Source organism: Gadus morhua, chromosome 2 (assembly GCF_902167405.1).
Source record: "Gadus morhua chromosome 2, gadMor3.0, whole genome shotgun sequence".
Classification (NCBI taxonomy): Eukaryota; Metazoa; Chordata; class Actinopteri; order Gadiformes; family Gadidae; genus Gadus; species Gadus morhua.
This window is the reverse complement of record NC_044049.1, coordinates 10,969,103-10,995,120: the sequence shown is the minus strand read 5'-3', so window position 1 is coordinate 10,995,120 and position 26,018 is coordinate 10,969,103. Positions and strand designations below refer to the sequence as shown.

Below are 26,018 nucleotides of genomic sequence, written 5' to 3'. Positions count from 1 at the left end.
CGGCTCCTTGCTATGGACCTATTTTGAAGTGCACGGCTCCATTAACTTCCGAATTAAATTAAATTCAGTCTGAGATTTGTCCTTTTACTTAACATGAATGGCGTATAACACGGATATATAACACACATATCATTGAAATAGCTGTAACAGGCACGGACGTATTGATTACCTGAATGATTATGGGTGACCTTCATCATTTGTGTAGGCTACTCCAACTTCGTTGCTGGTCGATATGTAAACATTTACTTTTATATAAATTATTGATTGCATTTTTCGTAAATAGTTAGTTGGAAGGAATCTGTTTCTTAAGCAATAACATTGAACTAAATTTGTTAGGCCTACATACGTTTACTATGTTACTATATGGAGCAATCTCACATATTTATGAAGTTTCCAGATCAATAAAGTTCTATCTCTTTTTATTTGAACTGCCTGTATGTCCTCTTGATTATAGTATTACAGTGTGTACCTTGGTTATCAGCTATCATAGAATGGTGTCAATGTGGTATTGGCATATATATTCCAGAATTTGAAAAAGGATATGGATATAGAGTGGGTGACTTTATGAGTATACTCAATCGAGATGGCCACAATAATAACCGCTCTTAGATGGGTTGTAGATACTAAGTTGGTGACAATGTGGTATTGGCATATATATTCCAGAATTTGAAAAAGGATACGAATATAGAGTGGGTGACTTTATCAGTATACTCAATCAAGATGGCCACAATAATAACCGCTCTTAGATGGGTTGTAGATACTAAGTTTTATAACAGATAATTCAATACGTGAAGATTTGGTGATAGAGGTAAAGCATCTTCTTTTAAATATTATAAGCCTTGGTTTAGTTATTCAGTTCTGTTGGATTCCAGCCCACCATGGAATATATGGCAATGCAATTGCTGATAAATTAGCTAAAAGATACTAACCTAATTAGAAGAATTTAACCTTAAGTATATATATATATATTATTTATTATTTATTTTTATTTATTCATTTCTTTTGTTAGTTTGTTTTATTTTGTTTATTTTGTTTCGTTAGTTTGGTTTTTTCTTTGAATTTATTTTTATGATTTAAAGTATCATTTGCCAACGTCCTTGTCACAAACTCCTGTATAGTAGTCCAGTAGGTGGGGGTATATGGGGAAAAACTATGATCCTCCACTAAACTAGAAGAAGAAGATCTCTGCATCCGGTACGTCACGGACTAGGCCCCATAACCTCCTTTACTATGTCCATGGTTTTCTCTCACTGGCATTTTTCATTATTTTTGTTCAGTATTTCCTCTGTAATTTAAGAAGCCCATCCGCCTGTAAAATAAAAAACGTAGCCTTGTTAATAAAAAATGTTTTTGTTAAATTACAATTATGAGATAATCCTATAAAGCCAGAATTATGAGATACAGTCAATATTTTTCTATGATAAAGTTTAATTTTGATTTTGTTTAATTGTGGATGTATGGGCTTACATATAATGCAAGTCTTGTGTTTGTGAAAACTCTTTCTTAAACTGCACTTTTGTCCTTATCCTTAATTTAATATTTTAACTTTCAACTTTGCTAGTATTCATGCCTATCAAGCACTTATTCCACTTCTTGAACTAAAATGATGCTCCTTGGATGAAAATATGCCTTCCCTTGGCTCATTCCTTGCAACAGATCCTAGGATAAAGCAGGACAAAGAATACATAGATAACACGAAAGCTTTGGGGCCTGTTGCTGCCTTCACATATATGGAAAAGATGATCCTTTCCATTTGTGCACTGGAAATTATGAGTGTGTTGTGTTCGAGTGCCTTTGTTGTTGTACTGAAATGAAACATGGCGGACCCACAGATCCTGAGCTGTTACTTGGGTAAAACAATTTTAGGCCCCGTTTACACGAAGGGAAAACGCTGATATTTCCAGGCGGTTTGGCCTCTCCTTTACAAAAAAACGCTGTTTTTGTCACAGAAAACTATCATTGCTAAAAACTCCGGCCAAAGTGGAGATTTCTGAAAACGCCGGTTATGAGTTGTCGTGTCAACGGGGAGAAACAGGGTTTTAGGTTCTGAAGCGTTACATTATGCGCCAGGAAATGCTTAACGTCATATGAGCGCCCTATGTTTACAGTTTGTTTGTTACAGGAAGACGCTCGTGTTATTCGTTGTTGTTGATTCTGAGGATTCTGATTGGCTTGCACGGCTTTATCCTTCACTCTACTTGAGTTTAGATTCTCTGCCCGAGATAATACATAGGTTATACACTATCCTCGGGCCGGGCCTTTGATCAAGGTTTTTTTTTGTTTGTTTTTTAGTCATTGGTTTATTGGCCTGATCTGAGGAAAAATCTATGCCATAAACAGAAATTTTATATGCCTTTATTACACGGGTCTTCTCGATGCCGTGGAACGCTCCGTTCATTTGCATGGGTAGTAGTCCGGTGACTTGTCAAGCCCAGCGTCTTCCGTTGCTAAGCGACGTCACCGTCTTTGCGGACAAATTATTTCTCTACTGATCAACACTAAGAATGGTGGTAACGAATAAATTGTAAAAAGACCATGTGAAGTTATTTTTTCGTTTTGGCAAGTAGCCGTGTAATAAGCGGGATAATGCATAGAACGTCGCCGGTTATTGTCGAAAATAAGCCCCTTCAGGGCGAAGCAAGACAACTTCGCTGCGCGACGGTCGGTGTACTGTTCGCCCTGTCGGGGCTTATTTTCCCGATAATGACCGGCGTTCTATGCATTATCCCTTACATATATATTTAGCAGAGTAGGCCTAGTAACAAATGTGTACAAAGTTACATGTGTATTAAAAAAAAAAGTTGGGTTGAAATCGGGCTCGGGCTCATAATTACGGTTAATGTGTCGGGTCGGTCCGGGCTCGGGCCCGGGCTCGTTTTGATGTAAACTACAACTTTGTTAAAAACGATGCTGTGTGCACAATGTTATTTTGGAAAACGGAGGGGGGGAAATATTTGTTTCTATAAATACCCTGCTACATATAAACGTGGCCTTAGACTGTCTATTTACGGCCACACCACCATAAACACGCCTGATCCCGTTCAGGTGCGCAATCAGGAAGTTGATGAGCAGAGAGAGCAGGTGGAGAGAGCAGGTGGACTTTTTTGTTTGTTGGTCAGTCTGTTTTTTTGTTTGGTTTTCAACATTTTGTATTGTGTCCCCCAATAGTATCTTACTGGTGGGGGGACGTACTTCCTTTTATTTTCGGGTTTGTCCCGTGTATGGACATTATGGCGAGACAAAGCCTCGGCAATGGTCTGAGAAAAAGGCAGTTGAACAAGGGACAGGAGGGAGACGGGATGGTGAAAGAAGGAAGAGAAAAAAAGGAGTTGAGTCTCATCGTCGAAATGGTTGGAGAGGAGAAGATATCGGCAATGGAGCTGATGAGAAATATTAAAGAAATGTGCGGAGCTCCTGGCGTGCCGTAGCGTCGGTGACAGGTCGTATGAGATCACAAGGAGTGTGCCTAGCGGGAAGGAAAAGGTGATGGATGGATTTACAATTAGGGAAGTGAGTATCATGGGGAAATAACAATCCAATGATGAGGTGAGGGTGTCATTTATGGGGCTACCGACTTACACCACGGAGGAGGAGATTAATGCAAAGCTTAATTTGTGGGGAGACTTGGCTGTATCGCCATTCAAAAGGAGGATGTGGCCGGGCACTCAAATTGCGGATGGGACGAGGTTTTTCAAGGTGAAATTCAATAATGCCGTGCAATCGTTACCCTACTCCACCCAATTTAATACTGTTACAGGGCCGGAGTACTTTCGGGTTATCCACGACAGACGGGTGAGAGTGTGCAGATTGTGCATTCAGCCCGGCCATATCCTGCGAGATTGCCCCGAGTTCACCTGCTTCAAAGGCCTTAAGCAGGGACATTATGCTAGGGAGTGCGTCAGGGGAGATTGAAGAGGAAGAGAGGAAGGTGGAGACGGGAGGGAGGATGACAGAGAGGCGGCGTGCGGTGACGAGCGGAGTGGCGGAAATTACGACGTGAGGGTTATTCATGTGCAACTTTCACGTCGGCTTTTGGTATTTACCATTATTTCCATGTGTTGCTAATGTGGAATTGTGATGCCCAAAGAGTTATGGCGCGCTCAGATCACCGAGAATTATGGAGAAAACATTTTCGCAACCTCGGAAAGTTCTCGTGAAAGACATCCCATGATGCTCTGATGATTCTAATTCCTTTCAGCAACTCGGACCAGATTTTGAGAGTTGCCCAGTTGGTGACATATTGTTTACCAGTGACTTGTATGAACATGGACATGAACATGGAAGTTTTACTCAATATAAAATAATCAACCATCATATCACATACTTTACTATTGATTGTTGTTAAACGTTGTGTACCAACCTTCCATACAGTGGCAATAGTATTGCCAATGTATGGAACATGGAGCACAGCACATTGTATTGCCACAATTCTCATAAATAAAAGCAAAAGGATAGTAGGTTATAGGCTACAAGGAAATAAAGTTGTGCAAACTTGAAACTGATCCTACTAAGTTCTGTTTAGTTCGGATTGTTTTTATCGGATAAAAAACCCTGCTGTGAAGAACTTTAAGATATCGAACGCAGTGCACATGGACGGTTGCTGTCGGGACACCCGTAAGCATTAGCGTCATCATTGACGAGGTGTCTCGTTATTACCAGGACACATGAATGTGACATTAGTATGGGCCTAGGAGGCTAACAAAAAAGTTAAAAAATAAATAAATAAATGCAACTAAAGTGAATATAAAATGTGCATAGAACACGTAATAGATAAATATAGACAACAGCTACCATCTCATTACACATATTTATCGATATTTTATTTAAGTGTAAAAACATATGCCGCATAACAGGCTGATTATATGAGAGGCTGCTAAATGATATAAAACGATGTCTACATTATTCTTGACCAAATGTCAAGGGTGGAGGGCGATGCTATCCTGTCAAATATCTTATTTTTCACCTTGTCCAAATTCTCATTTTAATCAGGCCTACAAAGGCGACCGCGGCTATTTCTGCGAGGAACCGCACAGCATAACTACCAAGTAGGATAGTCAAGACCTGGAGAAATACAACCATCCAAATTAATGACTTAATTAAGTAAGGTACGATAATGCATACAACACTGATAAGAAACAATGTTTATAATATATTGGGTATATCATTAAATAGAACCACAGTTACCCATATCATGTTATATTATAAGTTTTCTTTGCCGAAATTTATTTGAGGACTCAACTGAAGTTGTGGAAGAAAACCTTATTCCATGTGTAAATTAGGCCATACTATTTGGCCATAAACTGAGGCATTTGAAGTTTGAAATTCATGTGCATCTGTCTCATCGGAGACTGCATGACGCGCTGTCAAAATATCAACTCGTCAGATTCAAATGCGCTCATGGCTCTTAAAGGCCCACTATGCAACTTTTTTAGCCAAAATTACATTAAGTATGCAGGTTGAGAGTTATGCTGATGGTTCTGCATCCATTTCTGGGTCGATTGGTGGGTGTGTCATTTTCCCATGTGGCCTCTACAGTGAAAAAGCGCATATGCAACTTGATGTGTTCGGACCGAGCGCTTCCGGATGTGACGCGGAGGAAGTATCCTCGAAAATGTAGTCAGATTGTAGTTTCGAAAATGCTTTACGGCACAGACACACACCCAAACATGGCACCGGCTAGATATAAACAGCCTGTTGCGAGGCAATTTGGCTTGATTTACCTTAATATAACAGGCTAGGAGTCATTGCGATGGTTCCATTATACATTTTTGTTCGATTGTTCGTTGTTTCAACTCCCCGTTGCGCATCTTGGCGGAGAAAATGAATATGTTTCTGCCGGCGACCCGCCGCCCACTCTCGCGGGAGTCTCGGGTCTCGCGAAGTAACGAATTGCTTTGCGGCACAGACCCCGAAACACGGAACCGGCTCGATATAAACACAAGTAACTAAGGGATTGTTACATTCATCATCGATCAGCCGACTAAAAAGAGTCAGAGAAACCCAATGTCGGAGGAACAGAAGAAGAGAAAGGGGAGACTGACCGACAGAGAGGCCAGACACGAGTAAACGTTGGGCAAGCTTTTCAGGAATAGCGTGAACTGAAAGAAAAAGAAGACTTCAAATCAGACTCCGACTTGGCCGTGTTGCTTTTGAAATTGAAAGTACCCTTTGGTGAACTTTGTCCTCGTGGTATTCTTGATGTTGATAGTCTCTGTACAAATGTGTTTGCTCAACCATTTTGTTGTGAGCCCTGTAAAAATTGTTTTCTCGACCGTTTTGTTGTGAGCCCTGGATGTTTCTAGCTTGCTTGGTTGCAGCCATATAAACACCTTTGTTTCCATTGGTGTTTTGCTGTTCGTCTGTCTCGTCCCCCAGATACAGACTGAATCCCCGAATCCAGGTTCTTGTTTATTTTGATTATTATGTTGGCCAACACTCTCACACTGATTGTTCTGTTCAACCTAAGATAAAACAATTATAATCTAGGATATAAATTCTCCCCGTCAACTATAAAAAGGATGGCTTTGTGTTTATTGCAATACAAATACACCATTTTAAAAATGTATAACCTTGCCTACACTTTATGAACATTTACTTCGGACATGGCTCCACGCATTCGCCGGCTTCTTTGAAAACAAATGCACATGGCTCGCGTAGAAGTGCATGGGGAAGGGTCGTCAACGAGTTGTTACGACAGTGTTGTAAAATATCTACTACGAAGCTGTAGGGGGCGCTGTGTAGAGAAATGTGCGTGCCAAAACCAAGAAGACAGCGAAGAAATTCCCGAAGTTGCATAGTGGGCCTTTAAAGGAGATGGCACTCTCATTGGTTTATTGCACGTTACGCCCAAACCACACCTACGGGTAATTAGGCTACTTCAGACCAACCCTTTTTAGATTTGCGCCGTGCGCAACAGTCATTTTTTGCGCCGGTAAAATAGCGACATCGCCATCGAACCGCCCACAAAGCTACTTGCGCTTGGCGCTTCTCACTTGCGTTTCAGACCGTTAAAATAGGGCCCAAGATGTGTTGTCCTTAACTAAACACATGGATGCGTCAAGAATATGTTGTTTCCAACACATCCTTTTTGAGAGTGAAGCAATGTATAACTGTGAGGGGTATCCTCAGGGATTAAAGTGAAAAAAAATCTTCTGACTGAAATTTTATTCGCGCTACAGCCAAGTCACGTGCAGTGTGTGAAACATGTTCCAGGTTAGGTTACTTGACACCTGCTTAAGAAATACAAATGTATAAGACGTCAGCACCAAATGCAGCCATCACCTTTAAATGCTCGACCAATACTGTTTTACAGGAGGAGGATTTTAAACAGCTGTTCTTTTGCATCTATTGCAATTTTTTTGTTGTCTTTTCAATTAGACTAAGATTTTTTTTTTGCAAAGCTTGTCTCATATTTTACCCTCTAAAAAAGGCTTGCCATCGTTCCCCGTTTCCGTCAGCCATGCCCATCTCCATTTATTTTTTTGTGTTTTATCAATATCCGATACATCAGAGCCGTCAATCATTATAAGGGAGTTCATACTAGCTTAACTTTCGCTCTGACACTCAACACTAACACAACAAAGAGACGTAAGATGTGGCGCGAAAATGGTGTGTATATATATACATTTGTATATAATATATTTAATATATATTTAATATATAATCGGGATGTACATTAAAATGCTTGTGTTTTCAGTCAATTTTAACGGTAGACCTTTTAAATACTCGCTATATAATTTGACAATTTTACCGGCGTTGACGTATGACGACATAATACACGCGTGTGCGTTTTAATATCCATCCTTCTCGGAGCTCCGAGGACGTTGCCTAGCGACACGCACAAACACGCCCCTTTTCCTCGGAAGTCGATCTCGCCATCTCGTTTGAACTCAGCGGTGACCGAGCGAGGCTTCCGAGATAGAATTGAAGATGGATGCGCCCAGTGTGACATTCAGTGAACTGTTTTCATTGTGTTTGGACCGCTTTGGTGGTTTAAATCGCAATTTCAATCACTCGTATTGCTGTAATAACTTACATATGCAGAAGATGCATTGAAACATGAAATTAAGTGAAAATTGTAGAAGTTCAAATGGCTGCGTTTTCGTACGGTGAAAACGCACCGTTTCATTTATATTATTTCGTAGTCCTGAAATAATATAAATGACAATAGTAGTAGTAGTCGGCCAATGCTACCGCAACAATAGCTTTCCGGGTGGTGTCCATGTTTTTCTCCGACGACCTACGCTCAAAACATAATAAAACGATTTTAGTGTGGGCGTGGCGTCCGATCCGAGATCCGAGTCGGCTCGCAGAGTATACTCGAACGCACCGTCCATGTTCGAAACTGCATACTACCGTACTGCCGACTACATACTGCGCGGTATGTACTGTATACTGCATACTGAATGTGGGATTCAGTATGCAGTATACAGCAGACCGACTGCACCGCAGTATACAGTATGCAAGTTTCCCAGAATGCATTTCGCGGCAGCGGTAAAGCTGCTAAAAGCTGTTTTAATTCTCGCTTCAGTGCTGTTAATACATCACTTTCTTAAGTTTTAATATTTTTTTATGCGAGAAAGTACCTATTTAGATCCTTAATATGCGATTAGTTTATCCAAATGACGCCTGTTTGTAAATTTGTCCCGACGTTATCGGAGATGTGAAGTGGCCTCTGTGAACTCCAAATGACGGAAATCCGTCGTAGCGACGGAGAACTTTAATCCATGGGTATCCTAGAAGCCAATTCATTCTATGATATCACATTTAGCACCCCCATCCTACCAATGGAATGTCCTCACAATTATCCTGGTAAATTATCAGACTATTAACTTGATGTTGACTGAGGCCCGTTCACACGAAGCCGATTTCATGGCGAAACCGCGAAGGTCTTGTAGGTGGTTTCAAATCTACCCGGTTTCGTTTTGGATTCGTATGTATGCCTGAAACCAACTGAAACCGCAAACCATGACGTCATCGGCCCACCCCTCGACCTCCTAGCCAATGGCTCTTAAGCCCGCGGAGTCTCAGAAATCACATGCGAGCATGCGCATAAGGGCAGCCTTTATGCGCATGCTCGCCTCTTCTTATTTAATTTCTTCTGGATTTCTGTACCAGAAGCAGCGCCCCTTATGGGCCTGGAATGGTTACTACAGCGTTTCTACAGATCTACCCGGTTTCGCTTGGCTTCGTCTTTACGGAGATACTTCGAAACCGGATAGTTCGAAACCGTAACGGTTTCGCCCGTTTCGGCTTCGTGTGAACGGGGCCTAAATATCTTCATCCTGAGATGTTGAAAATCTCCATTAGTTATGTTTATACTTTGGCTGTGATTTTTGCTTACAATTCCCAAATCTGTGGCGCTACTTAAGTGAACTTCACTTGTAGTAACTGTTGGTTTACAATTGTACTAGGTAACTTCCCGTTTACAATTCCCAAATTTGTTGTGTTCTATAAGTTTCATATTCAACCCACACTGAGTCAATAAAACCCCCTCAAAATCACTTGGTCTAGTTTTTATTTATGAAGTATATTTTGTATTAATGATAATGTGTCATTCCATTTGATAATATTTGACAGCCCTATTTCTATACATTAAAGACCAGAACATTATAAAAAAGTTATTTTAGGTTAAAGTAAGGAATGTTATGCCTTTCACACAGACGAGTACCCGTTCTTATTGCTAAACTGCCTTGTTCCTTAACGTGGTAAACGCAGCACGGTGACAAATCCACGCATTTAATTCTAGCATGTCCAAGGTCCATCAGCACGTTGCATTTTTCTGCTACTGCCTGCGAAAAACCTTTTCCACAAATTGTTCATAGACCTCTTTCAGCTTGATTCCCATGTCCCGGAACTCTGGTTTATTCTGAAAAAACAAAACAAATCTATTAAACATTACCAAAGAACTTTAACATGCATGGCAAAAATAACAAATGAAAAAAAACAATGACTTGTCTAGCTCACATATCTAACTCGCACGGCCGGTGGTAATGCCGTGTTCGGGATGCATCGTACACCTCCTGCCCGAGCTACAAAGTGGATAATCTACCAGCTTTCTTTCGACTTTTCAGAGGCCTTTTGGTCGTAATATAACCTGTCCCACTCGAAGTCCTGAGAGTCCACCAAGTTCAGCGAGGTTAACTGTACGACTGGTTTGCTAAAGAGGCTAATGTAGCTAACAATAAAAATGAATAGCCAATGACTGTTCTTCCCCGATTGCCCACAAAGAGAAACGGGAATGCTATAAGTGCTACAAGCCAGGAAATTATATCAGAAGAGCAACTCAGGCGGGTGGTGTACGATGCATCTCGAACGCAGCATTATTTGTGAGCCGGGAGGGAGGAGTCCTACTCACTAACCTGGTTAAATGTATCGCAGTTGGAGAAAATGAGTTGGATATCGGTTAATAACATTCCGATGGTGTACTGCTGGTCTAGGAGCTGCTCTGTGATCTTGTCCAGCCACATAGGAGTCACGATATGAGAGCTGTATCCCCTCACCTGAAGTGAGGGAGGGGGGAGATAAAGTGAGAGCGAGAGAGAAACTGAAAATCTTTCTGATTTGGTCACAATTGCCAGTATGTTTGTTTATATCTGTCTGCTAGAGAGTTAAGGAGGGAGGGAGGGAGGAATGGAAGCAGGGAAGGAGGGAGGGACAGAGAGATCGTGCAAGATCACATACATACACAATAGAGAATAATGTTGAAAACAGTGATACTTACATCGATGCATGGATCTTTTGCAAAAATGTGATCCTTGTCTGCATGGTACAGAGACAGGAGCAGGTAGTGGCACGGCTGTTAGGGCACAAAGGCAGCTTTTATATTACCAATTACGATATGAATACTGTATGTTGCTATTTCGGAAATGCAATGTTACCATGAGCTGTGTCACAGCTAAAAAAAACCACACTTTTATTTTAAACCTTGGGATGCAGCAAATGGTTCTATTTTCCTTATAGCCAAATACGTTAATTAAAGGAGACATATCATGGTGTTTTCCAAACAAGTAAACATAGTATTTGAGTTCCAGAAAACATGTTTCTGAAGCTGTTTGGTGGAAATAGCTTTTAGGAAAAGAAATATCGTCTACCGCTAATCCCCTGTTTCAGTCCCTTCAGAATGCGCTGTTTCTGGTGTCTGTAGCATTGATGCAAATGAGCTGCTGCCCATTGACCAATGAGCTGTCAGACTGAACCACAGCATGGAGGAGAAGGGATTGTTGCCGTTTGCTGACTCCTGGAGCTCTATATAATATAACATAATCATAATATAAACGGGTATTTATATAATCCATCTAATATCACGGCCAAAAGCAATGTTCGCCTCGGATGATATTATGAATAATAAAGACTGTCTGACGTCTCTGGTACTTCCACAAGTAAAGACTCATAGTTGGGGATATCTCTGCCATGGTTGAGAAGAATTGGGGGGAAGGAACTTTGGCATTGACTTTCTGAAGTCCATGAACCGCGACATGGAGAAGAAAAGGATTGTACTCCGGGAGCTGAGCTGCCGGACTGCCTCCTAAATGAGCTCCCCGCGCCGGAGCTGCCGGCCACCGTTGAAGCCGTCCGGCCGCAGTCCGGCAGCTCCGGCGGTGTACTCCGGGAGCAGAACTGGCGCCGAAGCTAGGTGGCAGCTCCAGCGGACTAGCAGCTCTGGCTGTGGTAGCTCGGCCTAGTCCGGCAGCTCAGCTCCGGGAGTACAATCCCTTTCTACTCCATGTCTCCTCCTACCGGCTTCCCCTCAGCGGCAGCTCCGGCGGGGTGAGCTCGGCGCCAGAGTAAGGGATTGTACTCCCGGAGCTTAGCTGCAGGGCTAGCGCCGAGTTCCCCCCCGCCGGAGCTGCTCGTCCACTGGTCGCAAAATCTTAGCGATGCTATGATTGGAGGGGAGTGGGGAAGTGGGAGTTAATATTCAAATGTGCCCCCTTCCTACGTAGGAGGGGGCGCTGAAACTGACTCGCTCGTTTGGTAGCTGGAGACGGGCTGCTTCCAGAAATGCGTATCTCACTCAAAAAACCATGTACAGACTTATTTCAAAGTTGGTATGCGTGTGGGAGCACCATCTACCCACAACAACACCCCAAATCACAGGAAAAGTGCTGTTTTCATAATATGTCCCCTTTAAATATGCTGTTACTTTACTGTTTTATGTATGGATTTGAGACAGAGTTGTTGACCCTATTTGCCAATCATTTTCTTTTCCATATTGCCAGGGACAAAAAAAGGCCCCTGCCAAACCTTAATCCTGGGTGGCACTGGCCACATGTCTTTAGCACCAAAAAATAGGCTACACTAGCAGGGAGCGCTAGTAGGACGATCTGGCCGAAGAGCTAGCACTTGATATTCAAGGACTTAGTGTGAAGAGTTAGCATGGGAGCTAGAAGAGAGTTAGCATGGAAGCTAGTGTGTGAGGTAGGATGAAGGCTAGCAAGAGAGTTAGATAAATGACCAGGGTGGTTACCAGCATGTGGTTGGAGACAGGAATCATGAGGGTCTCTTCGTACGTCGTTCGAGGGAGATACTCATTCCTATTCCAGATGCAGAATGTACACATCCATTTACTGTCGTCCCTTTTCTCACACACAAAAACACACAGGCAAACATGCACACACACAAGGTTAGGATGTTTTACTTTTTGGGGGAGGCAATGTTTGTGTGCCTGTGTATATGTGTCAGTCCGTGCGTCGTGTGCTTTTGTGTGTTTGTGTAAATACCAAATGTGTACCTAGGTGTCCCTGTGTGTGTGTGTGTGTGGCTGTGGGTTTGTGTGCACATGCATGTTGTGTGTGTGCTTGCACCACATCGTATGAACAGTGATATCTTAGCGTGTGTGTGTGTGTGTGTGTGTGTGTGTGTGTGAGAGTGCTCACTCCACTATATAGGGGTCCAGCTGGGGCAGGTGACACTTATGGTGGAAGGAGCGTGGACAGTGGTCACACATCACCAGGTCACCCAGTCCCCCACACGAGAAAAAGCAATCATCATCGTTCTTCTGTTCCTTCTGCACACACACACAGTGGTAAGTGATATAGTTTGAACCTATGTCTAGTACCGTAATTTTCGGACTATAAGCCGCGCCTTTTTCCCCATTTTTCGAGTCTGCGGCTTATATAACGGTGCGGCTAATCTATGGATTTTACAGGTTACAGACGAGTCCACCGACTTTAACTCTATGGGCTCTATGACCGGTCCGCGCCCCGCCACCAGTGGCGGGCTCCAGCAGGAAACGCTGGAAGTAGTAGTGGGGACAGAAAATGCAGCTGCAATAGTTTGCTGACCTGCAATAGGTTTCATCTTTTTCTTTGGTGGCATTTTTGCGTTCTCTCTTCTCTGCCTGTTTCTCGAGAAAAACGGGATCTTGTTGGAAGCGCGATGTATGCGCAGGCGCCGTTTGGGCATAACAATATGGCGGCTGCCGTTCAATGTAGTTTTCATCACCACCACCGGATTATGTTTCATTTATTTCATTACAGCACGTCCCCTAAACGTTACAACATAATCGACATGAATGAGCACAGCATCGAGCAGTGGAAACGTGGGTTTATTTACTATGAAGTTTGTATTTTTAATTGTTGAAATGAAATCAGCGGTGACGAGCTGTTGTTTTGGTAGCGGCTAAATTAGCATGTCGCGATACTTTGTACAGGGGATCACGTCTGCGCCGAGTAGATGCGCAGAGGGTTGAAACAGCGCTTGTCCGGTCTGCTCACAATAAGGTTTCTTTGGCCAGTTACTGTGATTAAACACGAGTTGTTTAATGTTCACAATGTATCGTTTTTCATGGGGAAAATGAGATGCGTCCCCGGGACGCATGGATAGTGAGTTTAGTGCGTCCTTTCAGATTTTAATGCGTCAGGGACGCAGGACGCGTACCTAGCAACATCACTGCACCCGCGGCTTATAGTCCAGTGCGGCTTATCTATGTACACATCATTCAATTTAGCTGCTGCGGCTTATACTCAGGTGCGCCTTATAGTGCGGAAAATACGGTAGCATGATTAGCATTAGTTTAGTAGTAGTATAAGGATGATAAGTAAGCCTAACAGAAGTAATACGTGTATAATGCATAATAGTATCGGAATGATTCCTTATAAGTACTAGTATAAGTAAAGGTACTACAAGTATGAATCATAGTAGTATTGCTATGATACCTTATTAGTATTTTAAGTATTAGTAGTAGAATTAGTACTACGGTAGTCTGATAGATAGTAGCATTGGTATGAAAACTTACAAGTAGTAGCATTTGTCTGATAAATAGTAGAAGTAGTACTAGTAAGATACATAGAAGTATTGGTTTGAAAACGTATAAGTAGTAATATAAGTATGATAAGTAGCATTTAAATGAGCGGAAATAGAATAATATTAGTATTTTGTATGATAAATAGAAGTAATGGTATGATAAGTAGTCCTGAACAGCCTTCCCAGCTGTTTAGGATCTTTTCTTTGACCAATCAAACATGTTGCAACTATCTCCAACAGACAGAGGGACTCACCAGGGCTTGAGGGTCTGGATGGCACAGTCCACAAAAACACTGCTCAGGGTGTAAGTGCAACATCTTCCTCTGGAAGGATCAAGAACACACGCTCTCAGAAATATGTAAAGGGTATGAATGATACTAACGTGAACTCTCACATAAACCCACACCTATTCCATATTTTATATATTTTGCTGTACACACAAACACACACACTTACATAGGGCTGGGAAAAATCGATATAGGAGCAACTACATAAAAAGTTGTTTGTGGCCCTGAGCAGCTTGCAGCCACGGTACCATGCGCTCTGTTTACATTGGATGTATCGCAACGGCGAGGCGCACACAGCCTTTTAGCCGCGTTCTGTAGGTATTCTAGAACACACGGGAGTCCTGGAGCTCTATATATAAATAATATCATATTATACATAGATATCTATGTCATATAATATTATCACGGCCAAAGCTGTGTTAGCCTCCACGATATTATGAATCTCAAACGGCCGCGTCGGGTTCTCCAACGTCTCTGGTTCTTCCATGTCCACATCAATCTGAAGTAGACTGAACCACGACATGGAGAACAAAGGGATTTTTGCCCGCGATTATTGACAGCGGTTGTCTCCCGCCGGAGCCTCGCCGCCTCGGCAGCGGTCAGCGCTTAGGCACCACCGCGGTCCCTCGGCAGCGGGAAGCGGGGCTCAAGCGGGAGTCATTTGCGGCCAACAATCCCTTTCTCCTCCATGCCGTGGTTCATGTACTTCAGGGAGTCAAAGCCAAAGTTCCTTTCCCCCAATTCCTTCTCAACCATGGCTGAGATAACCCCAACGACAGTCTCGCTGTAGAAATACAAGATACGTCAAAGAACCGGCTTGTTATGCGCCATAACACCAACAGTAAACACTTGCGTTACAGTGGCGCTCGCAAGGTCGTGTCTCATTGGCGGACCAAATTCTCTGGTCGGGCAAGGCAGAGAAACGGGAGGAGCTTAGATCCTTTATGACGACATATGGGACCACATTCCAAATCAGTAAAAAAAAAATATGGCATAGGTGTGGGTGTGAGTTCACATTAGTATCATTCACGCACACACAGAAAGTGTGTTACCTCAATGAGACTGTCGAGCGGCTGTCCTTCCCATTGGATGTCCCTCCTCCAGAGGGCGTTAGCCATTGCTGAACCCTGCGCCACGAACTCCGCTGGACTCATCCAACGGTCCTCCGTCCGAATACTGTTCCCACACCTCCCTGGAGAAAGAGGACCTTCAGCCATCCGACCACGCCTGACCAGACCATAACTCCCCTCACTTTCCTACAGCGTTCATAATGCCACGCAACATTTAACAAATGCTGTTCTTGATGCCATGATCATAATCGATGTGTATGCATTTGCCATGTCTTTTTTAAATAAGTTCATCTAAGTTCATTAAATTAGCTATATTTTGGTCCAGGAAGACAATTGGCAGTCAGGAATAGGTAGACAGATAGACCCTGATACCTGAGGCAAAGCGGCTCTTGTGCAGCATCCCACTCAGAGCTCCACATATCACTCTGAACTCATTCTGGCCGACCCTGGGCCTCTCGTCTGTCACTTCCTCCAGATTATCTCCTTGGTCTGGATATATATATATATATATACACATACAACATTTGAATGAATAATTAAGTCAACAATGCTAATAATTCCATTGCTCAAAATGCTAATTCTAGTATAGGGTTGCTGCAGGTCTCAACAAGATAAATTTAAGACCTGTTGAAGACTTATGAATGCAATTTAAGACTTATTTAACCTACATACTGGCAAAAAAGTATAAAGGATATGAAGGAAAATCAAAGTACCATAATTACTTGCAAAGTAAATAAATGTATTTGCATTCAAAATTACAAGACTACACAGAACTGTGTGTACGTAAGAGTATAATATGCAATGCTACATTCAACAAAAACATAGATCCCAGACATAAAATGTCTGCATATGGTGGTTAATCTAACTGATTAGCCACATACAGTGAGTCACATAATATATCAGAGAGCGTGATTCATATAATCGCGTGTTATAGGTGCCTATAATGTAGTACTCTATAAGACATATCTGTTTACAATTAGGAGATACGATAGATACAAACCAAAGTTAGGTTTGTGGAATTTCGCCGAATATGCTGACGTGAGCTATGCCTCATTTAGGTAAATATGCTTGTGTCTGCCACATACAACCGTTTGTGAACCATTAGAGTTAGAGTTTGCCGATGGCTTTTAACAGCGGTTTTATTTTTTTCTGACTTCCCATGCGACTCTAATGCCGTTATACCAAAAGTTCCTAATTTTGAGTTTTCTTGCACAAGGTACAGAGCTGTTAAAGTTGCACTTAGCCATAGTAGATGAAATTAATGTTAACGCAAACATGTATCCATTTTTTGGACGAGAGGAGACGCCACTAGGCCCTGCAACACACTGTTTTGGGGCACATGACGCTGGATGTGCTCTGATAAATTCTAACCTGATTGAAGCGTTTTACTGGCATTACTGGTTATTGGTTCCAATACATTTTGGAACCAATAACCATACATACATACGTCATAATCGTATCTAAAGAGCCAGTGAACTTGAAACCACTTTGTTTTAAACGTGGTTGTTTGTCTTATATGATCATCAACATAATAATCAATGTAATTTTATCACTGTTACTGGAAAAAAGCAAAACATTCGACGTCAGACTACTTTTTCCGAGGTAGTCTGATGTCACGATGAAGGGGCTCCGGCGGCGCGCTGTGTGTGGATTTGTGGAGCTCTGTCTGGGAAGCGGTTGACTGTGGTGTCGCAAGAAAGTTGGGCTTTTCAGAGACTCATAGCAGATTGACACGATGTGTGTGGCTGGTGAAGCTCCATCTGAGCAGCAATGTATTCATATCTGAAGATAAGGCTTCCCGGACACATACAGCATAACGCTACTGTGTATGTTAGGGCTGGGTAAAAATATAGATTCATCAATGCATTGCAAATTATTTGTTCTCGATTCAATTTCGATTCCGATTTTCTTTTAAATCGATTATATTTTTATTATATTTTCATCCGTTCTTTTTTTCAATATGTTGCTGTGAGCTATTATTTTTTTTATTTTGAACATTGAGCCCCCTTTCTGGTTTGTCTAGGATGAAATAGAGTGGTTGAATCAAGTATCGTAGGGAAATACAGTTTCTATCGTGTTTTATTGCACATTTAGCGCATATTGTAAATCCCATTGATTTCTTTTGGAAGACTCATTGCTCGTTGGCCGGAAATGGAAAGGGGGGGTGTTCACGTTTGGTTGTAGTCTTTTTGCTCGGTTCTAGCCCTACTGTTAAGACGGAGAACCGAGCGAAAAGACTACAACCAAACGTAAACAGAGAAAATGCGGTAAAAATACCTAAACTTTACAAGTAAAATGTCAAATAAATTAAATAGAATAACCGCAACAAACCGGTGTTTGAGCTGCAGGGGAGCGTTGATTTCTTAGCCTAGACATGAGAACAAACGAGCAGAAGGAGGACAAACAGCCAAGCATGAATCCTGAGAAAACACAAACCAGCAATCCAAATAATTTTTGATTTTTTTGGATTAATCAATAATTGATTTATGGAAAGTTACCTTGCTCTTATTATATCCCGGGCATGTCAGGTGTCCGTCCTGCAACGGGGTTGCACAACACACACGCACGCACGCACGCACGCACGCACACACACACACACACACACACACACACACACACACACACACACACACACACACACACACACACACACACACACACACACACACACATTAAGCTACTGGAAAAAGGTTCCCCATATTAGGATATAAACTCCCCTATGTCTTACCAGGCTGGGCTGATTGTCGGTGTGTTTAGCCTTTTGTGTTAACAGATAAGTTATTAAATCTAGATTCAAACACGGTTGTAGAATTTAGATATTTTAAACAGAACCAAAGTGATTGATCACTAGTAGTTTGCTCATGCAGGCATGAACTTTCAAACCTTACACCCAACTCTCTTGCCCCTAACACCCTGTTTGACCTTGTCCCTGCCCACAACCAAAATTGTGAAACATGCCGTCTCACAGACACCTTTTTAAGTGGTGGCTTTATTACTGTTCAGGCATAGGTGTCTGCACTTTCTACTCGAGTCGTGATTCCATACATAAATTAGTATTTTAATATTATATCATATATTTATTATATGAATTATCCTATGTTTTGAAAACTTTATGCATTAATGTCAAGATTTAGAGATCCTAAGATATAGATATTCCTAACATCACTTCTGTCATCTGATAGATTTAACGATTTTTTGCATGAAGTGGTAATAATTTTAGTTTTGGGGTAGGGTTCTACTCCTTTATGGTTTTCCCTGCAGTAAGATTTTAAGCAGGACACATAGATGTCAGATACATAATACCAACATTTGACAACAGGGGGCACTAAACAAATCCTCCATGTGGTACCTCAGATATCTCAACATTATCATTGTGGTGATGTATAATACACAGCAGAACCAAAGCAGGTGGAGGCTGGGTTTGTGGTGGGCCAAAGCCATCACAGCCCACTTTACCTTGAGTGTGTGGGAGGTGAAAGCTCTTAAATCTGTGGATGTGTGCTTGACTGGACCAAGTCTGCCATCAATTGATAACGCGGCTAATGACTAGCGGGTCCTTCAGTTCGTCCCCTATAATAATTGTTTTTAGGGTTTGGTTCTCCTTTTAAATACCTTCAATAGCTTTTCTAACGTGGTGTCGTTGCAACGGATACTCTTCTTCCAGTTACTGCGGCTGCCCTTGCCGCTAAGCTTCTGAAACGCGCGGGGTGTGTACCACTCATTGTTCCTCAGGATGCACGCCTCTCCTGAAACCACAGAGACAGTCATAAGGTAAAGACTGCTTGAAGGAGGAAAATAGGTTTAAAAAATAAACTAAATCTCTGCTCAAGCCCACTCTGTTTAACCTGAAGAGACAAATAAAAACCCCATCTTGTTTGGTTTTTCCCTTTCCTCCAGTTGGTTACTGTTTCCAGTGTAACCAATGTCTTTTAAATTTTAAATTTTATATATTTATTTATTTTCAAATGCAATACCTGGTTTGATTTTCAACATTTCCAATGAAAACCATAATAATTAATCTTTAATGTTAATAATACAGAAAGTTGAATCATGAATCCCCGGGCCTAAACCAAGGAGTAAATCAGGCTTTTACTCCTTTATGGCTCATTTTGTAGGCTTAATAGTTCATTACCTCAAACGCCAAACTGAAAACGTCATTACCAATTCCTTCACATAAATAACAAAACATAAATTCCGTCGCTGTGTTTCTGTACACAACTTTGTATAAACTCAACCCTTGGAACAGGAATAAATTGATCACCGATTCCAGCCTCTAATCAGGCTATTACCGGCTCACCTTTTGCCAGTTTGTCGCGGTAGAGCGTCCCCTGCTCGTCACCACAGGTAACAGGCAGCTGGTGCCTGTACTTATCCAACGTCCCGATCTCCACATTTTCCCCCTTCGGCAGAGAGCCTAGGCTCAGGAATATAACACAAACCATATTAATATATTCAGGGTGAAGATTAATTCAATGATACATTATAATGTACCACTGTCTTTCTGGTACTTTATATCAAAGAGACAACCCTGGCTGAATGAAATACATAATTTCAGTCAATAACTCAAGAGAGGCGAGTGGCTTGAACTATACCTAATACCGGATTCAAGGTATTTCAACCAATCAGGACACAGTATTAAGCAATGCATCACAATGCCTGGCTCGTTTATGTTTCAGAGGGGATTTATTTTCTTGAACACCGTGTTGTGAATGGTCCAAAATACCTTGGTTCTGGTTATGGATTTCTGGACTGCTTACTCAAAGTTTACCCAAAGTACACCTAAAGTACATATGTGTAGGCTTGAACTTTTAAAACAAATGTGCAAGCCACTCCGTCTGGACTAGCCTCACTGGATGTATATCTGGATTAAAGGGTTTCGCTTTTTTCCCTGTGTTGGTTTCGACCAATCATGTTGCTGGAGACAGGGATCTGTAAGCGCATAATAACCCAGAACTCGGCTAGCATTAGTAAACGGTAAAGTGTCAATAAATATTCCCTTTAGACTAGCCACTGTAGAAATCCCCTAATATATATCTCCCTAATGAGGCATAACTTGCTTGTTCTGCCATATCACAGAAGGACTGCAGATTCCAACATTAGGGCTGAGACGGTGGTTGTTTCTTTATAACATGTGGCCTCACTCTCACCTATTCACACACACAAAGGACAGTGGGGGACAATGTCTACTCTAAATTAACGGGGTAGTTCGGAATTTTGGACATAGGGCCTGATTCCCAAGTGAACATTGGTATTCTATATCACTGGAGACAGTTTTCAACACATTTCATTCAGTCCTTCTAGTTCATTGGTTCTCAAAGTGCGGCCCGCGGGCCAATGGCGGCCCGTGGAATCATTCCTGGAAGCCCGCAATGACATACATAATTATGTAAGTTAGATTAAAAAAAAAAAGAAAAAAAAAAAGAAAAACTTTTTTTTTGTATTATTATGTCAATATTAATTTAAAGAAAAATAAATGATTATAAAGAGAAAAGAGAAAAGGGACTTGACCTCACTCCCAGAGGTCCACGGTGCAACGTTTTTTTTTACCACTGGGATGCTGGCGGCGTTTCCCGCCAATTTTTTTTTCCTTTGGCGGCCCTCAGTCAAATTTTGGGTTCCTAAATTGGCCCTCAGTTGTCAAAACTTTGAGAACCCCTGTTCTAGTTGCAGAGTTCGCTCGTGCTAGGCTAGCGCACGGCAACGGGCAATGCTAGCCTGCTATTAAAAACAGTCTTACCCACTCCACAGTACACCCGAGGTAAATCAATTATAACGCCAGACTATAGATTTAAATGTCTGTGTTGATAGAATAATGTTAGAAATAAAACTAACCTTGCATCGCATGAATCAACGAGGGACTACTTTCTCAGCAGAAGCGGAATTTTACTATGCGCTGGTTAGGTTTGTAACCGAATCACGACAGAAGAACGTAAACAGAGAAGCGTGGGACAGAAGCGCAATTGAACGACTAGGCAACATGATGGTTCAGTGTGCTTTTAGAAATTGTAGAAATAAACGGTACAGATGGGCACCACAAAGTTTCCACCAATTTCCAGTGCGAGATCCAGAAAGGACTCAACTGTGGCTTGTTGCGGCTGGCTTGGACATCAAAACACCGGCTCATACATGTACGGTTCGTTGGATACAACAAATTCCTCATAATCGTCTTCAAAAGCAGATACATCGCTAACTCCTCCAAACGTGGGCATATCTTGTTAATTGAATACGCTTATAGAATTCCTTCGTTCACTGTACTCTGCGTTTGCGGCAATGACAGCGGCAGGTAACCTAGGTATCAGTCCGCTGCTGCCGTAGCCTACGTACAGGAATATAAACACTGCTGCTGAGACCCCGCAATTCCCTCAAAATGCAATGCAATGCAAGGTTGGTTTTATTTCTAACATTATTCTATAAACAGACATTTCGATTTATAGTCTGTCGTTATAATTGATTTACCTCAGGTGTACTGTGGAGTGGGTAAGACTGTTTTTAATAGCAGGCTAGCATTGCCCGTTGACGTGCGCTAGCCTAGCACGAGCGAACTCTGCAACTAGAAGGACTGTATGAAATGTGTTGAAAACGGTCTCCAGTGATATAGAATACCAATGCTCACTTGGGAATCAGGCCCTATGTCCAAAATTCCGAACTACCCCTTTAATGACATTATGATCAGAGAATCAGGGTATATATTCCTATTTGCAATGAACACTGATCAGCAGGTGATCTCTTTCGTACTTAATCCCTCCCTCAACCCAAACACCATGCACAATTGTTTGAACATCAAACAAATATAAATCAAAGCACCATAATTGTACTGTAAAGTACAGTTCGCAATTTATGCCAGTCATGATTACTGATATTTTGTGTTCCTAATATACTGCTCCATAATAACGTAGGCCTATTTGTAGTTAAACTTCATTGGTGCTAGGTTTATGCCACGAACATCCCATTCTTAATTCTCACTGCAAGTTGTTCCTCGCCCCTCTATAATTTGGGTTAAGATCGATTTACAGTACTACTTTTCGATATAGTTCTACATTTTTATATCTGTCGGTTTTCTCAAGGCAGTATATTAGGGCTATACAAACAGGGACTTGACTTAATAAGGGATTTCACAACATCAACCAGGCATAGCACCCCTGGTGGTGAAGGACAGTATACCGAAGGTTGGCTTCCTCTTCCTTGGAGAAGCCTGAGAAGAAGAGTGTCCCTGCTGCTCGTCCCGGTCACAGAAACTCCCAAGTTTATCTCTCCCCCCTCTCTCTTTCCCTATGGACTTGTCTTCCGAGAGTCCTTCCCTTGCATGTTCGCCACTGCTCTCCTCATCAGAAAGTGGGAAGGAGCCTAGAACAGTGAGAAACGCAAAGCCATTTAGTTCTAAATTTTCTTGGAAGCACTCTTAAAAAAAATTCTACTTTAAGAAGAGTACATCCCTTTAGCATATTTAGGGATCCACCGATTCCACTTTTGCTCAGACCATTACAAGTACAAGTTCTTACATTTGGGTATTCGCAGATATATACAGAGTACCGATACGAGAACTTAAAAATAACATTACAGTTTAAAGAACCAATGAACTCACTATTTCACCGGGAAATCTAAAACTTTGAGGTCTTGAAAAATGTGTTTTATGTTGAGAGTTCTAGGAGAGGGGCATGTTATCGCCTTGGTTACGGCCCAGGGCAACATTGTGACACTTCTTTAGTGCCGTCGTTTTGTATGAGAGTTATAATGACCTGTTTTTCAAATGACATGCGCCACACCGTAGCGTTATACTATATCGGTCCGGGAAGCCTAACCTTCGGACACGGGTATTAAATAAAACGATGCTCCGATGGAGCTTCACTATCCAACACACTGTACCGGTATACAATAAGTTTCCTGAAAAGCTCAGCTTTCTCTAGGATGCCGCAGTCAACCACTGCCCAGGCAGAGCTGCAGAAGTCCACACAAACCATGCCGCTGGTGCCCCTTAATCGTGACGCCACCTGCAAAACATTGTATTTTTCCCCCTTTCCTTGACTTATAAATTCAATTCATCAATGCATTGCAAATTATTTGTTCTCGATTCAATTTCGATTCCGATTTTCTTTTAAATCGATTATATTTTTTATTATATTTCCATCCGTTCTTTTTTTCATTATGTTGCTGTGAGCTATTATTTTTTTTATTTTGAACATTGAGCCCCCTTTCTGGTTTGTATAGGTTGAGATAGAGTGGTTGAATCAAGTATCGTAGCGAAATACAGTTTCTATCATGTTTTATTGCACATTTAGCGCATTTTGTAAATCCCATGGATTTCTGTTGGAAGAGTCATTGCTCGTTGGCCGGAAACGTAAAGGGGGGGTGTCCACATTTGGTTGTAGTCTTTTTGCTCGGTTCTAGCCCTACTGTTAAGACGGAGAACCGAGCGAAAAGACTACAACCAAACGTAAACAGCCCCCCTTTCCGTTTCCGGCCAACAAGCAATGATTCTAGGAGGTATTCTAGTCTGCTGATCGAGCCAGAGAGCTAATGTAATGGATTGTACATATTTATAATTTGAAATTCGTCCCAGCCTTTATACCAGATACTATAGGGTCTATAGTAGGGGCGGGAAAAATTATCGATTCTTCGATGCATCGCGATTCTCGCTAGAACGATTCTGTCTCGATGCAGATACATTAATAATCAGATTATTATTATTTTTTGCCTGCTGCAACATTATGTTCGTCAGAGAGGGATAATTTTTGTAATTTTTGAAATTATTGAATTTATCTTCAGTGTGTATTGGCCAATCTGATTTGTCTTGACACGATTGCGATTCAGCCTACGCATAGCATGCGCGCAAACTCACAGCCAGACACAGGAACTCCTTCTAATTCAAGAGCAGCTTTTCCTTTAATGACATAGAAAAGATTAGAAATAAAATAAAACTGAAACCTATTTTTTGCATGCTTCCATATTGTGTTATTATAACGCAAGCTGCATTGATCATTGCATTGTTCATAGAGTCATATTTGTGACAAAAGCGTTCTCTCTTATGAAATATTAGATAAGTTAATTCATCTGTTGATGTCTTTAATGATCATCACAAAAGTAGGAAGTGATTAGCAAACTGAGTAGCAAACCCAGATGTATATATACATTTTTGAAAATCACAAATGGAAATGTACATAAAAAGAATTGTTGCATCGAGATGCATCGAGATGCATCGATAATCGCTTCAGAATCGAATCGTTGATCTCATAATCGGAATCGAATCGTGAGGTGCCAAGAGATTCCCACCCCTAGTCTATAGCATATAACCGCGTTTTCTGATTACAGTTTAATGTAACAGTAAGCTGACAGCACCGCAACTGCAAATGAACCACACGGAGACACTTAATACAGTACGTTCAGTTCACGTTCGCCCAAAATATGAACGAGTAACATATCACTGGCTAACCGCACCGCTCAATGGAATTGGCCATTTAAATTGGCATGGGTCGTAACCATGTGGATAACATGCCCCCTCTTTCCAAAAACTCCTTAAAACACATTTGAAGGCTTAAAATTCTGATAATGGACTTTAGCCTGTAATAGCTAATAATCCTTATAATATAAATTAATACTACAATAGTGGTAATACATTTTAATGTGTCCATATGTGGCACTGTCTCATGTACCTGTATCGGAACGCTGGGTAGAGCTGTCATTCCCCTGCAGTTCCACTTCGTCCTCAATGCTGACCTCCTCTTCATCCGGGTTGGCCTGCAGCTCCTCCTCCTCCCCCTCCTCTTCCTCCATCTCTTCTTCGCTTTCAGAGATAGCTGAAACTGACAATAGAAAAAATGGTCATGTAAATGTTTGATTTTAATTTGAAGACCAATTCATTATCATCTCTGGTCATATTGATTGCATGCTTTGACTGTTCTCAGCCTCACCTGTTCAGTCACTTAAGAGATAAATGCGGTAAAAATACCTAAACTTTACAAGTAAAATGTCAAATAAATGAAGCAGAATAACCGCAACAAACCGGTATTTGAGCTGCAGGGGAGCGTTGATTTCTTAGCCTAGACATGAGAAAAAACGAGCAGAAGGAGGATAAACAGCCAGCATTAATCCTGAGAAAACTCAAACCAGCAATCCAAATAATTTTTGATTTATTTAATCAATAATTGATTTATTGAAAGTTACCTTGCTCTTATTATATCCCGGGCATGTCAGGTGTCCGTGCTGCAACGGGGTTGCACAACACACACACACACACACACACACACACACACACACACACACACACACACACACACACACACACACACACACACACACACACACACACACACACACACACACACACACATTAAGCTACTGGAAAAAGGTTCCTCATATAGGATATAAGCTCCCCTATGTCTAAACAGGCTGGGCTGATTGTGAGTGTGTTTAGCCTTTT

The 26,018-nt window shown here is 41.7% G+C and overlaps 1 protein-coding gene across 4 annotated transcripts in view; it reads right to left on the bottom strand.

Annotated features, from left to right (window-relative positions):
• Positions 1–9,499: 9,499 nt before the first annotated feature.
• LOC115558983 (nuclear body protein SP140) overlaps positions 9,500–26,018 on the bottom strand; it is a 43,604-nt gene continuing 27,085 nt past the window's right edge. The window contains exons 5-21 of one of the 4 annotated variants that reach the window (XM_030377568.1): positions 25,763–25,801; positions 25,602–25,638; positions 25,252–25,401; positions 22,766–22,948; positions 19,902–20,018; positions 19,217–19,350; positions 18,103–18,141; positions 17,936–17,972; positions 15,977–16,093; positions 15,587–15,726; positions 14,560–14,570; positions 14,502–14,523; positions 12,879–13,009; positions 12,470–12,578; positions 10,724–10,798; positions 10,362–10,502; positions 9,500–9,868 (exon numbers count right to left, since the gene is read on the bottom strand). In XM_030377568.1, the coding sequence (XP_030233428.1) occupies positions 9,785–9,868; positions 10,362–10,502; positions 10,724–10,798; positions 12,470–12,578; positions 12,879–13,009; positions 14,502–14,523; positions 14,560–14,570; positions 15,587–15,726; positions 15,977–16,093; positions 17,936–17,972; positions 18,103–18,141; positions 19,217–19,350; positions 19,902–20,018; positions 22,766–22,948; positions 25,252–25,401; positions 25,602–25,638; positions 25,763–25,801 (1,566 nt within the window). In that variant the 3' untranslated portion in view covers positions 9,500–9,784. Of the gene's footprint in view, positions 9,869–10,361; positions 10,503–10,723; positions 10,799–12,469; positions 12,579–12,878; positions 13,010–14,501; positions 14,571–15,586; positions 15,727–15,976; positions 16,094–17,935; positions 17,973–18,102; positions 18,142–19,216; positions 19,351–19,901; positions 20,019–22,765; positions 22,949–25,251; positions 25,402–25,601; positions 25,639–25,762; positions 25,802–26,018 lie in introns of all 4 variants that reach the window. The other 3 variants (XM_030377561.1, XM_030377577.1, XM_030377584.1) reach the window with 3 other exon arrangements.